Source organism: Phodopus roborovskii, unplaced genomic scaffold (genome assembly GCF_943737965.1).
Source record: "Phodopus roborovskii unplaced genomic scaffold, PHOROB, whole genome shotgun sequence".
Classification (NCBI taxonomy): domain Eukaryota; kingdom Metazoa; phylum Chordata; class Mammalia; order Rodentia; family Cricetidae; genus Phodopus; species Phodopus roborovskii.
The window spans coordinates 26,600,394-26,624,551 of NW_026126480.1; the positions used below are offsets into that span (position 1 = coordinate 26,600,394).

At 45.9% G+C, this 24,158-nt stretch overlaps 1 protein-coding gene across 1 annotated transcript in view; it reads left to right on the forward strand.

Moving 5' to 3' along the window:
- Xylt1 (xylosyltransferase 1) overlaps nucleotides 1-24,158 on the forward strand; it is a 281,098-nt gene that overhangs the window by 148,149 nt on the left and 108,791 nt on the right. Inside the window, exon 3 of the mRNA XM_051192768.1 lies at nucleotides 17,238-17,745. Within this exon, the coding sequence (XP_051048725.1) occupies nucleotides 17,238-17,745 (508 nt within the window). The remainder of the gene's footprint in view (nucleotides 1-17,237; nucleotides 17,746-24,158) is intronic.

The window sequence follows — 24,158 nt, forward strand, 5'->3', positions numbered from 1 at the left end:
CGTCAGGTGGCCCCTGAGAGCTCCAGACAGAGAGCCCAGCTGGAAAAACCTGGAGTAGAGTTGTCAGGATGGCCAAATTGTAGCCTGACAGTGAGGGCCAACAAAGGTTATTGGAAAAAGTGGCAGCATGATTAGGGTGAGGAAAAGGCCACACCGTGGATTAGACAACTGTCTTTCCCTCCATAGTGCAGCCTCTTGCAACCACAGCATCTCTGAGACTGATGAAGATGCCTCAGCTTCTTAAGGTTGGGGATGGGCTAGTCTGGAAGGATCTATCAATCTTCTGAGCTTCTCCCATTTGTTGGGGTGAGTGGGTACTTATGGAGCACCCTTAGATCGGAGCAAATAGAGAAGTGGGTACAGCAAAAGAGATGAGTAATGTCTGCGTGGGTGGAGAGACACCTGGGTGACTAAAATCACATCCAGTCAGACCTGGTTAGACTTAGAATCTGCAGCTTCCAGGATGAACACTGTCTATAGACAGGCGTTCAGGGTGTCTACTGCACAGTGGAATCAGTGTGCGCTGGAATTCAGCCTGTAATCTGCTCAACAGACCCAGGTCAAGGAGAAGCCATTTATATTCTAGCTTTGTTTTGTTTGGTAATTCTCACAAAGCTGCAGTGGGTAAACAGTGCCATAGTCTGGGTGGTGGTGACTGTATCTGACATCCCTAAACTTCCTCATCATTGGTTCCCTTATCTGTGAAATGAGAAGGACGTGTGCTAGTGTGCTCGGGTCATGTGTAACAAGCCTAGAGAATGTGTAAAGTGTCTAGACAAGTATAAGGACCTGGTACGAGAAGGCTTCACCTAGAGAGTGGGGGCAAATGCTTCTTCTTTCCTCTCCTTTCCACTCTATTGTGGCTTAGTTTCCCTGGTTCTCTTCTGTGGAAGGAGCTTGCGTTTTCTTGGCGCCCCTACCTGATACCTTCCACATGGCACCATCAGGCTTTTCTGACCCGAGGAGCCTGAAATGTCATCCCTGTGTCTCCCTGGCTTCGTCTTCCTCCCTGCACTGACCCCTGAATGTCTTCTAGCTATCTCTTGTTCTGTGATGTTATGCTGAGTCTTGTGTCTGCTGCTCAGCATCTAGAATGACATTTGCCTAGAAAGCACTCAGATGTTTCTAGATGGACGTGGGGACCTGCAGTAACAGTTACAAGTGAGAATTGTTTACAGATGCTGGCCTGGCAGAAATCACACAGTAAATCAGCCAAGGGAGATGGTGCTTCCCCCGTCTTAAAGATGGGGGAACCAAGGCTTCTTGATGTTAGAATGTACTTGCCCCAAGATTAACTGTGATGCTGAATTCAAAGTAGGGTTTAACCAAGCTGCATGGTAAGTATAGAGTCTGAGGAGCACTCCAGTCCTCCCTCCAAAGACAAGGGGCCTCCCTCACTGTGCTCCTTCACTGGGTGAGAGGGCAAGGCCCTCCAGCTGCAGCTCACAGAATTACATATCGTTCCTTACATTGAATGTGGGGGTGATAAAGCTGTCATCACCATCATCAGCCCCACCTGTGTGAGCACGAGGACGGGTGCCCAAAGGCCATGAAGTTCCCTGAGATTGAGGGTAGGACTCCAGAGCTTTCCTGCTGCTCTGGATCAAGGGGCAACCACATTCAAGGAACAGAATCATTTTTGCCATATCTGTCTTTTCAAGATGAATTGTTTTCCTTTTTTGTACAAAGGGAAAATGTGAAACCCCACTTAATTCTTATGGCTAAGCAGGAAGACTACTTATGAAGGGGCTTATGAAGACTCGAACATATAGAATATTAAAGAGAAGCTAACTGTGTGGCTTTTGAGAAACTGTCTATGTGTATATGTGTTGGATATAGGCATGTGTGTGTAAGTATACACATGAGTGAATTTATGCATACATATGTGTGTATGTCTGCATCCCTGTGTTGGGTATATGCATGAATGTGTATACACTAGTGCATGCATTCTGTACTAATTTCATTTCTATTGCTGTGATAAAATACCCCGACAAAAGCAACTTAAGGAAGAAAGGGTTCGTCTGGCTCACGTGTCCCAGTCCATCATCACAGGGAGGTCAAGGTGGCAGAAAAATAAAACAGATAGTCGCATCACATCCAGAGTCAGGACCTGAGAGAAGAATTGTATGGGTGCTGGTGCTTCGCTCATGTTCTCCACCCATATAGCTCAGGAAACAAACCCAGGGAATGATGGCACCCACAGTTGGGCTGGGTCTCAATTAATTTCAGTTAGACCATTTCTCACAGCCATAACCCTGGACCAACCTGACCTAGATCATTCCTCACTGAGACTGTCTTCCCAAGTGATTCTGCATGGTGTCAGGCTGATGGTTAAAACTAATCATCACACATCTGCATGAGTGTGTGTGTGTGTGTGTGTGTGTGTGTGTGTGTGTGTGTATACAGACCTGAGTCATCATGTGATAGACATCTCCTTGGCACTCTGCCCTCTCCCCTCAGATGTGAAGAGATGGCCCAGTCATCTTCCCTCAGTGTCTTCCTATGAGTGGCAATGGCAGCTTCTGGCCACCAGAATGTAAGCTCCTGACAGATATTAAAGAACAATTCACTTATTATAGCTAAACAGAAAAGCATATGGAAACAGCAAAGAGCATTAACATCTGCTGCCCTGGTTCCATCTGTTCCTGCTGGCCAGGCTTCACCTCTAGATTTGTCTGTGCCTTTGCAAGGGGGCCCCTCCCTCCCTCCAAGCAAAACCAGGCTGTGCATTGGTTTCCATCCAGGTAGGCAGGACCACAGAGCTTCTCAGGTGTTTTTGTAAATGCAGGGTCTAATGCCAAGTGTGCAGAGGCCACAGTCCCTGAAATTGACACTATGATCTCCTGCTTGCTCTCAGTGACCATTCCATGCCTTAGTTCCTTTGCCTGTTAAATGGGTTTGGCAACAGTAGCAGAGGCATGTGGGGATCGATCCTTGTGAGCATGAAATGACACCCTTGTCACAGTGGCATCCTGTGAGTATGCACAAATAGTGGCTCTTGCTCTCTGTAAGGATTTGTGTCCCCTGATCCCCCCACACACACACACACTTTTCTTTGGGAGATGGTAGTGATTAAGCCCAGAGCCATTGCATGCTAGGCAAATGCTCTACCACTGAGCCAAGTCCGTAGCTCTTTTATCTTAATACTGAGTAGTGTGGTGGTTTGAATGATATTTGCCCTATAGTCTCAGGCATTTGAATACTTGGTCTCCAGTTGGGCAGCTTAGCAGATGTGATCTCTCTGGAGGAAGTGCATAACTAGGGATGGACAGACTTTGAAGTTTCGTTCATGGCATTCCCAGTTGGCTCTCTGCTTCCTGTGTGGAATTCAAGGTGTGCTTTCTGAGCTGTTTCCACTGTTTCTGATACCATGCATTGCTGCTGATTCCATGTTTCCCTATCATAATGGTAATGGACTCCCATCTCTCTGGAACTGTGAGCCCAATAAATCCTCCTCCCTTCTGTAAGTTGCCTTGGTCATAGTGTTTTTATCACAGCAATAGAAAAGTGGCTAATAGAAGTAGTATCTGGCTATGCAGGTACTTTTGATGGAATCATCTTGCCCAAACCTCTTAAGTAGTTAGGATCATAGGTGTGTCCTACATATCTGCCTGGCTTACATACTCTAAATTCCACATCCTTATAATGACTTTGTGGGCTCTGGATAGAGCAGGGTCACCCAGCCCCACCCCTAAGTTTTTCTATTTGCACCCATAGAGATTGAGTCCTCATCCTCCATGCTCCTAGCATGACTATGAGCTGAGGTGCCAATATACTGTTTAATGGTGGAATCTGAGATAACCTTTGTCCTTCAGAGAACTGGGCCAATGCAGGGCAAGCCTGCTTTGTGTGTGTTTAGCCTGCACCTGAGCCAAGTTTGGCCTCTAGCTAGCAAGACAAACTAAGCGTTGTTATTTGAATGTATCTGGTCTCCTGTCAGAAATCATTTCTAAGGATGTTTTCCCTGTCTTTCCCCTGTCCCTTTGCTCTCTAGCACAGCTGCATCTTAAAAGCAGTTAGCACAACACAGCTGTCATCTCCTGGCCCCTGGAAATGGAATGACAGTGTACAAGCAGGAGTGAGAAGGAAAATGGGTGGCACCAGGGCCTTTTAAAACCTAGATTACTATTATACTTATTTATTTGTTTGTGAGGAGGGTTACTGTACACAGGTGTGAGCCAGAGAACAGCAGAATCAAACAGCACAGAGACCAGTCTCTCCTTTGTTTACACACGAGGAGCATAGGGCTGTGACACTTAATACAGTGTGGGCAGCAAAAGGGACTCTGTTAGTCCATTTTCAGTTTCTACTGTTATGTCAAAACACCTTTTCATGATGTGTGCCACCCATGGCCCTTAGGGTACCAACGCAGCGAAATTCATGGTTATAAATGTATGAAAATACTAAGGGTTGAGTATTATTATTGTTGTTGTTGTTATCATCATCATCATTACTATTTTGTGTGTGAAAGAGATTTTTTTTTTGTGGTTCTAGAGTATGAACTTTGTGTATGATAAAGTTATGTAACAATGTGAAAAGGTTGGAGTGGCCTAGAAGGTTTATTTTCTTTCGCTATTTCAGAGTCATCAGATGACAGTTACTTGAGTATGTAGCACATGATGTCTCATTAAAAGTGTGGGGCAGAGGAGATATACTCACCTCAAAGCAGTCAGGATGCAGAGACAGAGTAAGAATTCAGGGTTCCAGGATCTCCCTCAAGAACATGCCCTAATGACTTCCTTCCACCAGACTCCTCATCCTGAAAAGTTCCACCCCTCCCCAGATTTCCTTAAGATGGGACCAAATCTTCAACCCATGGGTCTTGGGAGACATGTAAGACACAGAATAGAGTACACTGTTAATAACCTTGGTTCATCCAGGGGACAAATGAGGCAAAGAAGGGGATAGGCATTGGGAAACAAATACCATGTTAGGCCACCATGTTCAGTCTGTAGCTGGGAAACAGGTCTAAGCATAGCCACAGCCTGGGGTACAGATAAGCATGACGTCCCCTGTGCCACCCTCTATGCCAGATGCATCCTCTGCTGTCCAGCAGGACAGATCTGGTTGGACCTCTTTCGTACTATGTCTTGGAACCTGATTCACAGCCATCCCCAAGCTGAGGGAGCATTGGGGTGGAATAAGTGGGTGTGCACACTCTTTGCTTCCCACTCAAGTCACGCAGAAGTTTCCTCATATCTCAACTCCCAGACTCACAGACCCACTCACTAAATGGGTATCTCCAGGGTTAGGTTAGTGGTTTATAAGCTCCCAATGAGGCCAATGGAAAGGTATGATTGAGATACAGGAGACTAGGTGCTATGAGTTTTCTATATGTCATGATCCAAGGGCAGAATGACTAAGAGAAGGAGAGGCCCAGTAAGAAGAGTGATTGATGCATAAGCATGGGGTCCTGTGTTCTGGTCCCCATTACACACAAACACACACACACACACACACACACACACTGTAGGGTGTGAGTGTGTGTGTGTGTGTGTGTGTGTGTATATATATATATATATATATATATATATATATATATATTCATAATCTCAGCACCAGGGATGTTGAGAAAGGAATATCCCAGGAGCTACTTGGCCAGAAGCCTAGCCAAATAAATGAAAAGAGCAGACGATAAGAGAAAAAGACAGAACACAACTGTAATAAAAATGCAATGAAGCAAGCCAATGGCAGCCTGCTCCTTGGGCTCACAAGAAGTACCACCCAATGGCCTGAACAATTGTGACCCATCAGGACTATCAGAAATGCCCCTACTGGGTATTTTACAAGTCCTGTAAGGTTAAAGGGGGCATCTACTATTTGACTCCAGCCAGACTTGATACTGGTACAGTTGGCCACAGAAGAAAAGGTCCATCACTGGGGGCTGGCAGATGTCCCCAAGGACAAAGTACTTACCAGACAAGCACAGGACCTGATTTCAGATTCCCAACAGCCACATAAAATCCAGATGTGGTGATATATGTCTGTCAACCCAGCAGGGGAGAATGGAGGTAGGCGCTTAAGAGACTCTGCCTCAAAAAGTAAGGAGTGATGGAGGAAGACAACATCCCCGGCATCAGTGTCTGGCCTCCTGGTATGCATACATAGATGAGTATGACTGCATCACACACACACACACACACACACAGCCCTTTGAACAATAGTGTTTCCCAACTCTAAGTCATCCTCCCATCCTACATGACACAGGATGTATACCCCTGGGAGTAGTCTATGGGACAGGACAGACAGGAGGAGGCAGAAATCACCTGTCTTTCTACCTGACACCCAAGCAGCCAGCCTCTGTCCCTACCCTAGAGCAACCTTGCTTGATGTTGAGGGAATTGCACAGGGCCTTTGCTCCCAAGCTTTCCAAGTAGATAAAGATGGCAATGCCTGCAGAACCCCAGAGGCCTGCTTGTCCAGCTCCATCCACTAGAGTATAATGCCCCAGGAGCAGGCTTCAGCATGTTTTACTCCCATACACATCCCCAGTGCCTGAGGCACAAGGTGGCTCACGCTTGACACCCCAGAAGTACCTGTGAATGAACTCAGGAGAGGTCACTGTGGAACAATGTTTGACAGCCATCTCTGTTGTTATTCTGGTCTATGCTGTCACTCTGAAAAAGTCACCATATCTCATCAAACTTTGGGTTTAACTCTAAGTGCTATCTTCCATGGGAAGAAAGCCTGGCCCACAAAAGTTAATGGACTGGCTGAGCATCACACAGATTGGAATGTTTCAATCCAGTAGAGAAGAGGTGGCGTATGCTCTAGATCACTTTGTCGGATGGTACCAATGGTCCTCCAGTAGGTCACATTCTCTGAAATTTTGCATAACTCTTTCTGATTCTGACAGCTTAAGAAACAGAGAGTCCACCACGTTGCTTCTGCAGGGAGTGACCAGTGGTCTCACACAGAGTGATGATCAGTAGACAATGACAGGGCCTGGCGATCTGTCCTATCAGGAGGGACACACCTAGTCACACGTTCAAATCCCCTTCATTCCCAGCACCTGTTCTCATGGTCATCTTCCCCTCGTTCTCTGTGCAGAAGCTTTCCAAAAGCTTGTATGTGAGTGTAGCTGTCACTGTGGACACAGACATGTCCTCTGTCAGCCCAAGCCCAGGTGTAAACTGGAAGTGTCAATGGGGAGCCTACATTGTGAAGGGAGCAGCTTGAGAGACCACAGCCTTCTGTGGGAATCCAGCCAACAAAAACATGTTTGGAAACCCCTGACTCTGGATGGTGGGCCAAGGCAAGCAGAGACTCATAAAGGAGATTTAGGGGATGAAGGTGGCATATTCATTTGTACCTCCATGTAGTAAAAATAATTTATTGGCAGCTGCTGGGAAGCCTTTGGTCTGAAAGCACATGGCTGGCAATATAAAGACCTTTCTTTCTTTTTCCTTTCCCTAACCCAAACAGCCTGGGTTTTCTTTTTCTTTTTCTTTCTTTTTTTTTTTATTTTATATAACCAAGTCCATTTAAATGAAAACAAACATTTATAGACAATATTTGGGAATTTGGGCGTCATTCTTTCCAAACTACTTCCTGCTGGTAAGGGGCACTGTCATGGGGGATTCTAAGAAGATGCAGAAATCCTGGCTGTAGTCTGTAAGGCTGCTTTGTCCAGTTGTTTTGAATGTAGGATCACCTGGTACTCTGTTTCAGGCGGTCTGGCTTGATCAAACCACATTACAGCCTGGGTTTTCAGATGAAGTGACATCAATGAATTTGGAGAGAAAGTACATTTGTATGTATGTGTGGATGCCTGTGTGTATGTGTGCATAGTGTGCATTATGTATGTGTGTTTATGATTGCCTTTGGTATACATGTGTATGTATGTGTGTATATCTGTGCATTCGTATATGTAAGTATGTCTATGTATACACAAATAGTCTGTGTATATGTGTGAGTATGCGTCTGTGTGCATGTGTGCATACTTTTATATTTCCTTATTTACAGGTGTCTTCCCTCATTGATGCTGCAGGCCTCTTGAGTATTTCCTCAGAGGCTGTGGTAATGAGCTCACCAGCTTGCCATTTATCACCCACTTGTGGCAAGTGGAAGGGGAGGAATCTCAGAGGCAAAGGATGAGTTGTAGATAGGGATGTCTTTCATCTGCTGGAGACCCATTTATCTCCTTAAGTGCCTGTCCCAAGGGAACCTGGGTAGGAATTTGTGGAGAAGGGCGAGGGCTGGGACTGAGTAGGCATGTGGAATATTGAAGAAAGAGGGGCAGAGGAAGGTACCCAGGAAAGACAACCCTTGGGACAAATAGCATATTGAGACAAATCTGACTGGGGGCCAGGGAAGGAAAAGGCAACAGAGATAGAAGGAAACCAAATCTGAGGCAGCCAGGGAGGTGTTCTTGCTAATGTCAACTGATGACACTGCGTGCCAAAGGTTGGCACATTCCCGACTGCCACCTTTGCAGGAGCTTCAGCTGAAATGGAGTCACCCCTGGGATCACGGAAAATACACTGGACACTCAAGCACTCCTCTTCTCGAACAGCCATGGCTACATACACCAGGTCTTGTGGCTGTGCTGTGTGCTGCAGGATGACACACCTCATCTGTCTGTGACTCCATTGCTTTCACGTGTTACTGGACCTCTGCAACTCCTGACCGATCATTTTTTTGTTCTTTTGTTTATTTTTATGTATTTATGTATTTATTTTGGAATATATTTTACTGTGAGCATTTGGTGAGATACAGATAGTGTAACCTAGGCCCTTGTGACAAGAGTCTGACATGGCCATCATATAGTAACCAGTTATGAATTACTGATTTCAAAAATTGCTACTATAATATGACTTAGTCAGCCTTGAACCTATGTTACACATTAAACATATGGGTGTGTGATTGTATTAGAGTGCCAAAGTCCATGTCCAGTGTCTTCAAGCGTGCCTTATTTTTATGACATGGTTTCTCAGTGAAACTGAAGCTCACTGATTTGGCTGGGTTGACTAGCCAGTGAGCTTCAGGGATCTGCCTATCCCCACCTCCCTACAGAGGGATCACAGACAGGGCCGCCATACCTGGCTTTTTCAGTAGGTGCTGGGGATCAGAAACCAGGTCCTCATCATGCTTGCTTGGTAAGCATTTTATCTGCTGAGCCATCTCCCCAAGCCTCCTATATATAAGCTTTCAAACAAGCATTCCAGGCTCTAGGAATGTTGGTGCATACCTGTCTTCTAGCACTATGGAGGCTGAGGCAGGAAGACTGTGAGTCAGAAGCAGGCCTGTGCAATAGTAAGACTCTGAGACAAGGAATGGGAGGAAAGATAAAAGGAAGGAGGGAGAACTCTGGTTTCCTTGGATTTCTCACTCTATGCTTCCCCTGCTTTCCCTTTCTGACTGTGTGTGCATTGTTGTTGTGTCTGTGACATGGAAAGAGCTAGCAAATGTAGGGCTAGATGTTCCTGAGCCTTGGCAGGCTTGGGAAGAGAGACCACACAAAGGCTCTAAGCCAGCATCCTCTGGGCTCTGTAGCTTTCAGCCACAAGGAACAGCTCTCCAGGGCTGGAATCCAGGCAGAGCCAGATGCTGGCCATCACAGAGTTTATCTAAGATGATTGTTGCACTAGGAAAAGGACTCCACAGAGACAAGCTCAGCAGACGTGTCCAGAGGTGACTAGGCGTTTTGGAAGGAGAGCAAGGCAGCCAGATGCAGGATGATCAGGCCTCAGGGCAGGCAGAAAACCAAAAAGGTTCAAACACTAGGAAGGTGAAGCAGCAGTGGCCCATATGGCTTGTATAGTACCCACCTTGGCTTGCTAGTTGGTGCTCAGGGAAATTAAGCCCCTGTCCTCCCAGTTAAGGATAGGGCTGATGTAGAATCAGCAGCCTATGTTTTTCAGATGGGAAACAGATTTTTTTATCTCTCCTCCCTGCTCCCTGTCTCTCTCCCTCCCTTCCTTCCTCCCTCCCTTCCTATGGTACCAGAAATTTAACCCAGTGCCTCATGAATGCTACCAAATATTGTACTGAGCTATGTTTCTAGCCCTTTTCATAATTTCTTTATTTAAATTTTGAAACACCCTCAGTAAGTTGTCTGGGTTGGCTTTGAACTCACTCTAAGCCAGGCAGAACCTATAATCCTATCAGTTTCCCAAGTAGCTAGGATCACAGGTTTGTAACCACTGGCCCAGTTAGCCATGGGAGTGTTAAGACAGGAGGAACTTGAAGGGGATGGAAACCATTACCAAAAGTCGTCTCTGTGAAGGCAGAACATTCCAGTCTTTCCAGTCTCTGGAAACCAGAGTTGAAGCCTTGGTGAAGAGAAGACTCAGGACCAGGATCTAGTCAAGAATGGAGGGGCATGCTGGCCTCAGGCCAGCCTCCCTTCCTGAATACAAATTAGGACTTTGGGGGTCCAAATCCCTGGCACTTCCTCAATAGACATCTTCAGCAGCAGCTCCTTTCCACTAGATGCAGGCTCCATCTCCTCTGTGCATTCCTGAGAGGGCAAGAAAGAAAACTATGTAAATCCTAAGACCAGGCACACAGAGAAGCCTAAAACATGAGCAAATCCTCAACAGACTCAGTGGCACAGGCTTGTATCCTAGCAACTTAAGAGACTGAAGCAGGAGGACAGAAAGTTCAAAGCTGGCTTGGGGAACTGAACAAGAACCTCTCTCAAAACCTGTAGGTGAGAGGATGAGTGTGTGTGTGTGAGAGAGAGGGGGGGGAGATTACATGCCTCTGTGCACATGTGTGACAGGCTGGGTTTCCGGTCATTGGTAGAGCCCTTGCCTACCATAAGTGAGCTTTTAGGTTCAATACCCAATGAGAAAGGAAAGGGGAGGAAGGGGGCAGGGAGAGTAGAGGGACGTAGAGAAGAGGTGAGAAGACCAAGCATTTTCATTTGATCCACAGATATTTAGGGGTACACCTCTGTGAAATGCCAGCTATCTCACAGCAGCTCTCAGGAACCCCTCAAGCCTTCCAACACTGCTGAGGATCTCCAAATAGCCCTTGCTCACACCTATCACTACTGATGACAGATTATATTTAAGCTTAGCCATCTCCAAATGATTGCTTGCTGATTCACTTAAAACAACACTTAAACCCATTTCTTCTCCATATAAATGAATTCTTAGTGGAAAGATGCAACTTCACAACACAAGGGATAGACAAGAAGGGCAGAGTCTTTTGGTCGTTGTAGGAACTCAGTAAAGTCACTGAATGGGAAGAGGGAGTCTGTGCCAGGTGTGGTAGCTTGGGCTTGTCATGCCAGTACTTGGGGGGCGGGGCTGAAACAGGAGGATCATGAGTTCCAGGCCAGCTTGGGCTACATGAGGAGCCAGTCACTAGATCTCAGGAAACCACAATCAGAAGGTAGCTGTGGGGAGTGGGGGAGGGGTGTCACACCTGCTTCTGATTCCTGCATGTTTGATGTCACTTGTCACAAAGTTCCTGGAAAAGTCTTCTGTACACTTGTGAAAGAATGAGCCAAAAGGAAATAACATCTCCATATTAAGATGGAAACAGTTTGTTCTCGATGATCCCTGCACAGATCTCAGATCCATGGAGGCCCAAGCACATGCTGGAAGAACCACCCTGGGTTGACATTGCAGTGATGCACCGTTTATTTACTTTTGTGTGTGTGTTCTCTAGTGTGACCACTAGTATGTTACTGCGCATGTGTTACAGTGTGCCTGCCATCATGTGGATGTGGATGTCAGAGGACAGTTTTTCAGTTCATACAGAGAAACATGATTGTCTCCTTGAAGAGCCAAAGATGGAAGCGGGAGGAATTGACTCCCTTCTGCCTGACCCATGACTTCTGACACCAAGATCCTGTTAGAGAAGTGGTTTGGGCTGTGTCTGGGATGGCACCAGTACCTTTAGATCATCCATCTCTGGTCTCTTAAATTTTATCAGATTGCTGTTCAATGAGCTGAAAAAGAACTTTACTAGTCAATCATATTGATTAACAACCAACTCAGACAGTGTTTACTATAACCCATGTGGGACCCATCCTATTACAGATGAGAAAATTATACAGTCACTAAAGCAAGACAGGTCTGCTCCCCTCCCTACCCAGTGCTCATTCCACACAAGCAAGGGAAGCAAAGGCTCTAATCTCTAAATGCATTTTTTTAAAAAAAAAGGTCACAGCTGCAACCCTCATGTCTGAGAAACAGGACCCAAGGACTGGCCTAATAACTGATCATTAAAGATGATCAAGAGAAAAGTAAGAAAAGGTTCTCTCTCTCTCTCTCTCTCTCTCTCTCTCTCTCTCTCTCTCTCTCTCTCTCTTTCTGTGTGTGTGTGTGTGTGTGTGTGTGTGTAGGGGCAGCTGGGATCACATAACCTGCCTCTCAGAGTAGTGTTGTCTTTAGCATCTTTCCATCTGATCAAGATTGACTCAGAACAAGCCCAAGGTTAAATGAGGGTGGAGGACATTAGGACATTAGTACACTTAATTATTCTTCTGGAATAAAAATGAAGTGTAGCAACAGCTTCTAGGGAAAGAAAGGCAGGAGCTTCTAATTGAAGTTCTGAAATGCAGGCAAATGTTTGAATGAACAATCATTATAATAAGTACATTAAAATAAAAACAAGTCAAAGGGTTGCATTTGCATAAATAATCCAAGGTGATAGTGTTGGATAGACTAAGAATAAAAGGGACATGGTCTTTCAAAATAGAGAAATCATAACCCATGTGTCCACCAGTGGAGAGAGATGGAAAAGAGCAAATTAAGACAAAATGGTTCTTTTGGGAATTTTATTTATTGTAAGTATGTGTGCATGTGTGTGTGTGTGTGTGTGTGTGTGTGTGTGTGTGTGTGAGAGAGAGAGAGAGAGAGAGAGAGAGAGAGAGAGAGGTTGTGGCTGAGGGTGTATATACTTCTACATTCACAGAGCATCTAGGCGGCGAGGCTGTTAAATGTCCTCTGTCATTGCCTATTTCCTTTGAGTCAGGGTCTCTCCCTGAATTTGGGGCTCATTCTGAATTTGGGGCTCATTCTTTCTTGGTTAGGCAGGAGGTTAGCACTAAGATACTCCTGCTTTCTCCTTCTAGGAGCTGATGTTACAGATGTATGCAGAATGCCTGGCTTATTATGTGGGCATTGAGATCTGAACTGGAGTCCTTGGGATTTCTCAGCAGCCCTCTTAACTGCCGGGCCATCTCTCCAGCCCTCAGGCATAGTATTAATTAGTAAATTTATTACATAGTTGAGCTCTGCTGCTCATTTTTCCTCCTACTTTAATTGAGTAGGAAGAATCTTCCAGAAGTTCCCAACACTTTCACCTTCACCAGAATATCCACAAGGTAAATATCCCTGTTCCAGATGAAGTAGCTGAGGCACAATGAATCGGAGTCACTTTGTACTGTTACCTTGCTTGTTTAGCCTCTTTGTGTCTGGTCTCTTCTCCTTGGTTGGATCTATTCTTCCTGCTTCCCCAAGCTTTAGAGACAAGCTTCCAAACTTTAGTGTGAGAGTCCTGATCTGCGACTCTGCACGTGGTGAATATCTTCTAGAGATCTGATAAAGCATTGCCCAAGTGTTTCGTCCTCCCTACCTGCCTCCCACCTTCCCTCCCTCCCTCCCTTTGTTTCTTTGTGTAATTCAGGCTGATCTGTACCTAGTTTTGTTGACTAGACTGCCTGGGCTATCTTGTGGCAATCCTCCTGCCTCTGCCACTTCAGTGCTGAGGATTACAGGCATGCCTAGTTGTAGTATTATAATTTTTATCATATTCTTTCCCCTCCAAGCGCCTCCAAGAGCCCCCACACACTTCCCTACCCATGTAACTTCATATTTGCTGTCTAGCATAAAATGAAAATAAAACAGGCAAACCAAAAGAAAGAAAACCAGTAAGTAAAGAAACAGAATGAAATACACATACAAAGAGAAAAAAACATGAATTATGTTTACGTTGGTCAACTACTCCTAAGCATAGCAATGATTCTCAACTTTCCTAACACTGTGACCCCTGAATACAATTCTTCATGTTGTGATGACCCCCAATCATAAAATTATTTTCTTTGCTACTTCATAAGTGTAATCTTGCTACTGTTATGAATCATAATGCAAATAGTTTTGAAGGTAGAGGTTTGTCAAAGGCGCCATGACCCACAGGTTGAGAACTGCTGGCATAGATCCATCTCTGGAGTATGGTTGATATTCCCAGTGATACTCAATTGGAGAAAACTGGTTTACCCTTTCCCAGCAGGTATCAATTGCAAATAGCTTATGGGTTAGGAGTAAGACTTTGGGTACACTTCCCATTCTAGGATTTTTGTCTATTTTGTGGGTTTGTGTCAGGATCTCACACTTAGTCTAAGCTGATCTGGAACTCAATCTATAGGCTAGACTGGCTTGATATTGCAGCAGCATGGGCTGCCATACTCAGATGTTTTTGTTGTTGTTGTCGTGTGTGTGTGTGTGTGTGTGTGTGTGTGTGTGTGTGTGTATGCGTGCATGTGAGCGGGCATGTGCACACTTGTTTTAGTCATTCTTTTTTATGATTTTTTATTTATTCTTTATGTCTTTCACATCATACATCTCCACTGCATACATTCCCCCATCCTTCTATATCTACCCTCTGCCCTTGCAAACCTCCCCATAAAATAAAATAAAATTTAAGAGAAAAAGAGGGAGAAGGAAAAGTCAGTCTTGTCATGGAAGCTGCTGTAGTGTGACAGTAAACCCTTTTATCCATGTGCCTTTACTTGCAAGTGTTCATGGCAAAGGCCTCTGGTTTCTGCTCCCCTGTTGATGCTGGGCCCTCACTGGAACTCCTCTTGGTCATCCTGCTGTTGCCCTGTGTTGTGGAAATCCTGCAGCTTTGGTCCCTTCATTGTTCTACCCGACCACAGATGGGGTGGAGGTTGGGCTGGGTCGGTTCATAACTCTGGTTCTGGACCTGGGTTGTTTAAGGGTTGGTTGGGCCACTAGCTCTCTCTTGTCCTCACCACCAGGGTGAGCTCTCCTGCATTGCTCTGATGAGTTCACCTCTTGCAGCACTGAGGGAGGCCAGTTCTCCTGCTTTCATGTCCTCAGGGTGGGATCTTCCACACTATACCCTCAGGGTCAGCTCGACTGTGTTGCCCAGGTGTGGAGTAGAGGTCACTCTCCTGAGTGCTGCAGCTATGAGGGGCAAGGACAGCTCTCTGCTCTTATGACCTTAGGACCAGCTCTCCCACCTGCCTCTGGTGCTTTTGGTTGGGGGGGGGGGGAATCATCTCTTCCTCATCTGTGCTGTCAGATGGCAGATGGGGGCGGGGCAGGACCAGGTCTTCCATGCTCACATTCCTGGGCCGGCTCACCTGTACCCTCACCAACAGGGTCAGCTGCTGTGTGCTGCCCCAGTGAGATGCAGGGCCCACTATCCCAAATGTTGTAGCTGGTAGAGGGGTGGGCTACCTTGCCAGCTGGAGGCAGTAGGGGCAGTGTGTGTGTGTGTGTGTGTGTGTGTGTTTGTCATTCTTGTGTCAGGGCCTCACAATGTAGCCTGGGCTTATCTGACACTCACTGTGTAGCACAGGTAGACTTTGAATTTTCAGTGATTCTCCTTTCTCTACCCAGGTGCTAGAATTACAGGCGTGAATCACCATGTCCTGCTCCTAGGTTGTTTTTTTGTTTTGTGGTTGTTTCCCTTGAAGGGTGGGGGAGGTGAGTATTCAGGGAAGGGAGAGAAACAGTGAGGCTTGTTTGCCTCTTTGGGTTCAGATGAAGAACGCGGGGGGGGGGGGTAGAATACGTGGGGCAATTCCTTAATACACTGTCAGACATGTGGCTTAAACGGACAGTGTTATTATTCAGACTTTCCTAAACAAAGAATTCCGTAATGTGTAGAAAGATGATTGAAAGCTGAGAGCCCAGAGAGATGGCCCAGCAGCTAAGAGTGATGGCTGCTCTTACAGAGGACAAGAGTTCAGCTCTCAGGACTAAAGGATGATAACCACCTGTGGCTCCAGCTCCAGGGGCTCTGATGCCCTCTTCTGGCCTGCAGGGGCACTGCATTTGTGTGCACATAAAGCATATATACATAGCACATAGTGCAGGTCAGCCAGGGCTACATTATATAGTGGAATCCTATATTTTAAAAAGATTAGGTAGATCTCAAATTTTTTCATTGTTTTTGGAATTTTAGTCCCATAACAATGAAATAAAAATTTAAAGGATAAAATATATTGGGACAGTGGGATGAATTTAGTGGCTGTGGTCACAAAAGAAAACGGCACAGAATCTGGGTGATGGAGTTCTCAGGCCTCAAAAGTACCTGATTCTCCTTTACTGTGCCTCACATCGACTTTTCTAGACGGTGTCAAGTGTGAACAATTCATTCCAGAAGGCAAACATCCTACTCATCTCTTACTGCAATATTTTAATAAACGTCCCATGACAGCTGAGTAGCATCTGAGGTAAAGGGGGCCATGGTCCCATGGTAAGTGCATCTCTTGAGGAGGTGGTTGAATTAATTGTAAGCCATGTTGGAAAGATGGCAGTGCCAGCACCTGAAATCAACAATTCACCAGAGGAACTGGCTGTGGAGAAAATTCAAAGCCGCTCTGACCCACCTGGTGAGACTCGGTCTCAGAATAAAAATAAAATAAAATAAAAGGGGTCAGGGAATGTAGCGGCATGAAAGAGCACTTGCTCAGGATGTGTAAGGCCATGCATGGACTTGAACCCAGTACAGTGAGGGCAGTAAAAGATCACAGGTTTGCATCTCTCTTGAGACTCGTGGCCAGACTTGTTTGACACCAGCTATGCTGAAATTAAAAAATTAAGTTAAATTAAACTAAATTAAAAAAAATTAAAGGCATGCTGTCTTGCTTATGATTTGACTGTGGTTCAAGCCTATTTTTTCTTCTGGACAGAGATAGATATACTTATCCTAAAGGCAATGTGTCCAACACTGGTCCATGCTGTCTACTTTATGATTGACCCTGATGGTTCCAGCTCTTCTGTATGTCATCACAGCATCTTCTGGGATTTGAACAAGAGTGCCAAGGGAAATTTCCACAGACATTGAAATGGATGAGGGGATCTTTGAGAACCCCAGTCACTGTGATCGTGGAAAGGCCTTACTGTCTTGTGGGGAGCAGAGTGGGTAACTAAGGTCCAATGGGGGAAAATGTTTCCATTGTCTAAGCCAATAAGAGAAGAATGGCAATCTTGGCCCAGGCTTCACACCTTTCCCCCTCGGGGCCACTCTGCTTACCAGAGTAGCTTACCAAAGTGACCATTTTCTCTGTTTCTCTAATTCCCCAGGATGGCTACTTCTCTCACCGGCCCAAAGAAAAAGTTAGGACTGACAGCAACAATGAGAACTCGGTCCCAAAGGACTTTGAGAATGTAGACAACAGCAACTTTGCCCCCAGGACCCAGAAGCAGAAGCCTGAGGTGGCAAAGAAGACCCCCAGCAGGCAGAAGGAGAGGCTGCAGAGGAAGCTGGACGCCCAGGACAAAGGACAGGGGCAGTCAGTTCTGGGGAAAGGGTCCAAGGAGGTCCTGCCTCCTCGGGAAAAGGCCACAGGTGACAGTAGCCAAGGGAAGGGCCTCTCAAGACACAGCCATGCCAGGAAGACTGGTGGTGGTGGATCCCCCGAAACCAAGTCTGACCAGCCCCCCAAGTGTGACATCTCTGGCAAGGAGGCCATTTCAGCCCTGACCCGTGCTAAGTCCAAGCACTGCCGTCAGGAGATTGCAGAAACCTACTGTCGCCACAAGCTGGGGCTGCTGATGCCAGAGAAGGTGGCTCGGTTCTGTCCCCTGGAAGGTAAGTCATTTTTTTTCCCTGTATCTCTTCCCATCTGTCTGCCTCTGAGTATAGCCACACTATGTCTCAAACCCTGATCACAAGATATAATTTGTCTGGGGATTCTGAACTCCTGCCATCTTCTATAAGGAAAGTTTTACAAAATCGCATTACATGTGTTGACAATTTAACCCATTCCCTTTAGCAGAAGTGCCTGCCCAACTTTTACCTTGTGATATGACCTCAGTGTCTACAGGTGTGTTGTGCTGTATTCACAACTATCCTGGAATGCACAGGCTAAAGAAATCAGAAAAAAATAATCAATCTCTGTCAAATCTTTTTTCCCATTATTATTATTACCTAAGCAATATAATCTAACAGCTATTTGTACAGCCCTGGCATTAAAGAAGTCATCCAGAGAGTATTTAGAACATACAAGAAGATTTACAGGCCGTAAGCAAACACCATACCACTTCATATAAGAGATAGGACACTGCTGGGCATGAGTATTGTGGGATCTGGTACCCAACCCCTCATGGTTTCTGAAGGACACCTCTTTGTGGCTCTGTGTGTCCATACAGTTGATCAGATGGGTCGTGGCTTCAAACTCCAAGTGTCCCAAGGGAAGGTGGGAAAGGGAGGCTTAGTATGCCCTTCACACGCTGTTTCCTCTTAGTCAAGTTCAGCCTGACTTTTTGAGCTTGTAGCAGCAAATGTGTGTCCATGCAATGCTTCCTGTTCAACAGACAGATTTAAAAAGAAAGATCCTCTTTTCCCCATCGTCTGTGTGGTCCAGGTGGTTCCTGTCTGTGTTCTTGATTGCACTTGGCACTTAGTGTGCAGCAATAATTAAGTGGAATGCAATGTTTCCAAGAGCTGCTCTTAGCCAGTGCCAGGCAGGAGGCACATTGGAAGTCCGAACCATGATAATGTGGCTCCTGCCACATACAGAGCTTGCATGCTTGCTCCATGAAGGGCCTAGTAGTAAATCTGTGCTTGTTGGGCCATACTTCTCTATCACAATGACTGGAGTCTGCTCTTAGAGCAAACATGCAAACATCAGTGCATTTGTTCAGGTTGCAGAGGATTCAAGTTGCTTTCTAGCTTGTGAGGGAGAGGCTTGCATCCTTGACCATCTAATTTAAGACATGAATGTCATGAACTCAAAAAATACACATAACACATTTGACCTATGGATTGTTCTAGCTCAGTTTGCTCTACCTTAAATGTGCTCAGAAAGTTTCTATCAGTCTCCAGTTTAGCTTACATTAAGATAATGTGTTAACTTCATTGTGTAAGTTATTAGGGAATGTAGCAGTGAAGGTGGGAAGCAGGATGGCTTGGGGGTGGTTTGTGTCCTCAGCATTGTCAAGTTGAAAAGTCTAAGCCATCCATCACTACTTTATGGACTATCCTTATTCAAATAATCGATGCTGTGTTTTATCTCCATGAATCCTTTGTTGAGGATACTGAGGCTCAGAGAGGTTTAGGGTTTGGTTGCAGGCATGTGGCTGATAGCCAGTGAAGGTGGTATTGGAATTCAGGTTGCAGATCCTGAGTCCCCTTCCATAAGTTTGTTGGTCTTTAGGAGGAAAGAAGATTTCTATTTCAGCTCAAGTTATACAAGTCCCAAAGAAAATTTGCTGCCTGCGAGCTATGCCATCTCCCCTTAGTATAGTCAGAAGGGATGGTGTGAGCTGGGGAAACAAGGGAGCTTCTGGCAGTGATGCCATGCATAGGTGCAAGGCTAGAGTGCCTGCATTTGAATCTTGGACTTCCTCTTCACAAGCTATAAAACCTAAGTCAAGTTGCTTGCCCTCTTTCTGTGCCTTGGTGGTGTTTCATCTTACAGGGTTGGTTCAAGACTACACAATTCAGCAAATGCTCCTGGCCAGTGATTCACATTACACAGATATTTGCCTTACAGCTCACTCACTTCACAATCATCCACCACCACACAGCAGAGCCTCCCGTGCTTCCGCTGGTCATGCTGAGATGTCTGCAAGCCGGTGTGAGCTCACTAGGGCTGCCTGCAGGATTGGCTGTCTCTGCCTTGGCAAAGGTGGCATGCTCTCCCAGGACCTCCAAACTGGTTAATGCGGTTGGCATTTAAGACACATGGCACACCAGCCCCATGATGCTTTAATTTCCTGCACCATGGCCTCCCCTTTGCAGTAAATTTACTGTGAATAGACTAATTGCAAAATAACTCTAATTGGGTAGTTATCAATGAACAACTTCCCGTGAAACAGAATGGCTTACAATTAATAGCATTTAAGCCATAAACTATTCTTCTGCGGAAAACAGGGATGTAATTACACCCCACAGGGAGACTGCCTTCCTCTTCTGGAAACCATGATACTCGGAATTCCCTCTGCTCAGGAGGAACTGGAGCCTCAGCCTAGTGGTCTTTTTATATTCTGCAAAATGAGGAAGTGAGCTAGGGTAGAGGGAACATGTGACATCAGGCAGTACAGGAACCTAGCTGTCCCTCCCCATACAGAGGCATTCAGTGGACCTTGCCCAGACCATGGCTACTGCAGGCCAGTTCCCTGGGCCACTGGGCAGATTCAGAGGAAAGGAAATCAATTTTCTACATTGACTTTTGTTAAGGAGTTGTTCCTACGGCCTCTCTACTTGCCTGTCCCCCAAGCCTCATTCCCACTCAGCCCAGGGGAAGCTCTGGAGAAGGTTTGCTTTCTGCGGGAATGTTCTTGCCCCTGTGACCTGTGTTCTCTGCCTCCTGTGGACAACAATCTGAAAAGCAGTATATAGAAGACTCCCCTTATTCCATTTGAGAATACCTGTTACCTGCTTGCACATATACAAGGGGAGAAGACTCCTGTGGACTGTCCATCAATGAACATATAGAGAGAGATTCCAAGGGGTTTTGTGGGAAGACCTGTCTTCCCTCAGTGTGCCCTCAGAGGAAGTTGTCACCAGATCTCCAGCAAACCCCTCCTCCAATAGATCCTGTACTCACTGAAGCCACCAAGCTGCCCCCCCTACACACACACACACACACACACACACACACACACACACACACACAGTGAGAGAGAGAGAGAGAGTTACAAAGTACACCTATCCATCGTTTAGTCTCTGGAACTACACTAGTCACTCTGACTGAACCTCCCTGTGTGTTAGGGAATATAACTTTGTGAGAGCAAAGGTCAAGGGCAACTTGAACTGAAAAAAAAAAAAAAAAAAGTGCGTCATCATGGGCTGCTAGGATAGAAGCCACAGCCCTGTTTTTTACCTCATTCTCATTCTCCAGTTTCCTGGGGTTTCAGTCTCTGACCCTTGTGGTGGGGGAGGGCTTGGCAAAGCAGGGTAGCTCACAGCACATTGTCCAAGAAGCAGAAGCAAAGCCTAAGCCAGGGGTGTATCTCTCTCTCTCTCTCTCTCTCTCTCTCTCTCTCTCTCTCTGTGTGTGTGTGTGTGTGTGTGTGTGTCAAGACAGGGTTTCTCCGTGTAACAGCCCTGGCTATCCTAGAACTCACTTTGTAGACTCAGCTGGTCTCAAACTCAGAGAGATCCACCTGCCTCTCCCTCCCCTGTGCTGGGATTAAAGGCGTGTGCCACCACCACCTGGTCCTTCTTCTCTTTTTAACTTTTCTTGATCTGAAGCCTATGAGTCCACCATAGGCACCGCCCACAGTCAGGGGTTTGCCTTTACTCTTAGTTAATCCCTTCTGGAAATGCCCTCCAAGACACCCAGGGAATGCTGCCCAGCCTCCCAGGTGCTTCTCAGTTCAATCAAGCTGGCAACCAGAATAAATCTGCACATAAGTCCCCCAGGTCTCACACCTGGCCAAGCTACTAGGACTTTTCTAACATACTTGGCCATTAGAACTGATAGGAAAGCCAGCCACCCAGAGGGCTTTCTAGACAGCTGACATCAAAAGTGACCCTTCTTCCTCCTCACCTCTGCCACCTCATCTTTCTCCAGACATGTCAGGCTGCTGCCCCTGCTGGAGTGCTAAGGCTCTCCCTTTAAGCTGTAGAACTAGAGTGTGTTTGTCTCTTAGTGATGAGCCTGAAAACAAAGCTGAAAAGTTTGCACGGGATGAGGAAAGCGTCTGAGACACGCTGAGCAGGAGGCCTTTCCTGGTTGTTGTCAGACACATCTTCTGGAAACTTCCCATATGAATAAGCACTTCTCAAACCAAGCGTGTTTTTAACAAGAGGATCATGGTTAGACCGAGTCTCTGGCATGTGCTCACAATGACCTCTATAGACCAAGGGATTGAGAACAGGCTTCTCATGGTACACTTGTGAGCCGAAGCTTGGAGCAGTGCTGCCTAGAGAGAGCCTGACTAATCGGCTTCCCTTTTGTTCAAGGCTGGAAGGGGATTTTAGAAAAGGATAAAGCTCCAGCATGGCTGGGAGGCAGTGCAAGCTGGGATGCTTTACTGGCCTGGAGCACATGGGTGCCTGTCTCTTCCCTGGCTACCTCACCCCATAGCACAACAACTCTCCCTCCCCCAAGTAACCATGGAGACACCAGCATCTGGGCCCTTGTTGCCAGGAATGTCACAGGCAGTTTGAGAATACTAGTAATTTGGGTTGTACAGTTGGCAAGCCCCTTTTTTCATAGATTTGAACAAAATTGTTGATTCTTCTAGCACCTGGCACAAGGCTTGGTATTCACCAAGTATCTGTTGCTATTGAGTGGTTTGAGATAAGGGAATGAATGAAATCCTATCTCACATCCTCTGGTTTTTTCACAACCCTGGGCAAAGTGTAGGATGTCCAAAGAATGCCATGGAAACTCATCTTGAACAGGAACATTGATCTTCCCCCAACACACTTCAATATTACATATTTCACTAAGCTGAAGAATGCACTAACAGTGTGTTGGACATTTCTCTTAGCTGTGACAAAGGTGCCTAAACAACACAACTTAAAGGAGGAATGGTGTCTGTGGCCCTATTTCAGAATTTGTGGTCCCTGGCCACTCATTGTTTTGGCTGTGGCCAAGACAGAACAGAGCATCAGGGAAGGTGTGACAATCATTGTGTTGTAGAGCAGAGCTGTTTGTTCATAGCAACCAGAATGAAAAGACAGGGAGAGAGGGGCTGGGGACCAGATATTCCCCTCGAGGGCATGCTCCTAGTGACCTACTTCTTCCACTAGGCTGCATCTTCTAATTCCCATCACCTAACAATGCCACCAAAAGATGCATCCATGCATGGGTTGATCTGTTGATTAGGGCAGAACCCTCCTGAGCCAGAAAGCCCCACCTCTGAATACCAAGCTGCAGACCAAGATCAGCACATGAGCCTTTTAAGAGAATATCCCAATTTAGTCCTGACAAGCACCTAAACAGGGTGCTGAATGCGTGATACAATGAAGGAGAACTACAACAGCTGATCTCATGACACTCACATTGCAGGATGGGCATGGGCAATAGGCAGAAAACATGCTATTACCTACCTAGCATCAAGCAGGACAGAGGGAAGGACTGTGAGTCTGACAGGAACGTCTTGGGAAGGTGAATGGAGAAATGGTCTTTGGAAGGAAATTTGGTCTCTTTTGGAAGCACTTATTAAGAATGTTAATACTCTCCAGGTGAAATGGCTTATGCTCTTTTGTATACTGGGTTCATTGATTGGCTCAGCCAATAGTATCTAGTTTATATTCTAGGAGGAGCTGGCCATTATCAAATGAATAAGTAGCATCAGCCTTCTTATAGCTAGGAAAGCAGGTTTGTACCAGCAGGCCTAGTGACAGATCATCTTTTGATTGGCAGTTGGTGGTTTTGAAATTTTGGGGGAGGGCTGGCAGCTCTGCATCTACAGCAGAGTCTTTGGCAATGCTTTGCTTAGGATACAAATTCAAATAGGACAGGATCCAGGGAGTACTCAGGGTACAGTACTTTGCCTATGTCTTAAGCTCTGGGCTCCATGGCCACTATCATATAAACTAGGTCCTGTGGAGCAGACCTGTAATCCCAGCACTTCTGAGATAGAAGATAGAAGTTCATGATCTTCCTTGGATACATAGTGAGTTGAAGCCACCCTTGGCTACATGAATTCCTGTCTATCAGCAAACAAATAGAGATAAGCTGAGTAGCCCTAATCTGAAAATACGAAATCTGAAATGCTCCAAGACCCAACATTTTTTTGATGCTTTCTTGAGACAAGGTAGCAGAGTCTACTGCCTCAGCCTCTTGAATGCTGAGATTACTGGTGTGAGCCATGGTGCCCGGTTCTGCCCTTTTTTGAGCACAGCCAACTCCAGCCCTCAAGAGGAAAATCCTGCATATGACCTGCTGTGACACACAGCAGTCAAAATGCAGATACTCTTAAAGTGCCATATAAAATTACCTTCAGGTATATGTATAATATATACATAGCAGTTATATATGCAGTGTAAATAATCATAAATAAATTCCATGTTTAGATTTGAATCCCATCTACAAGGTATCT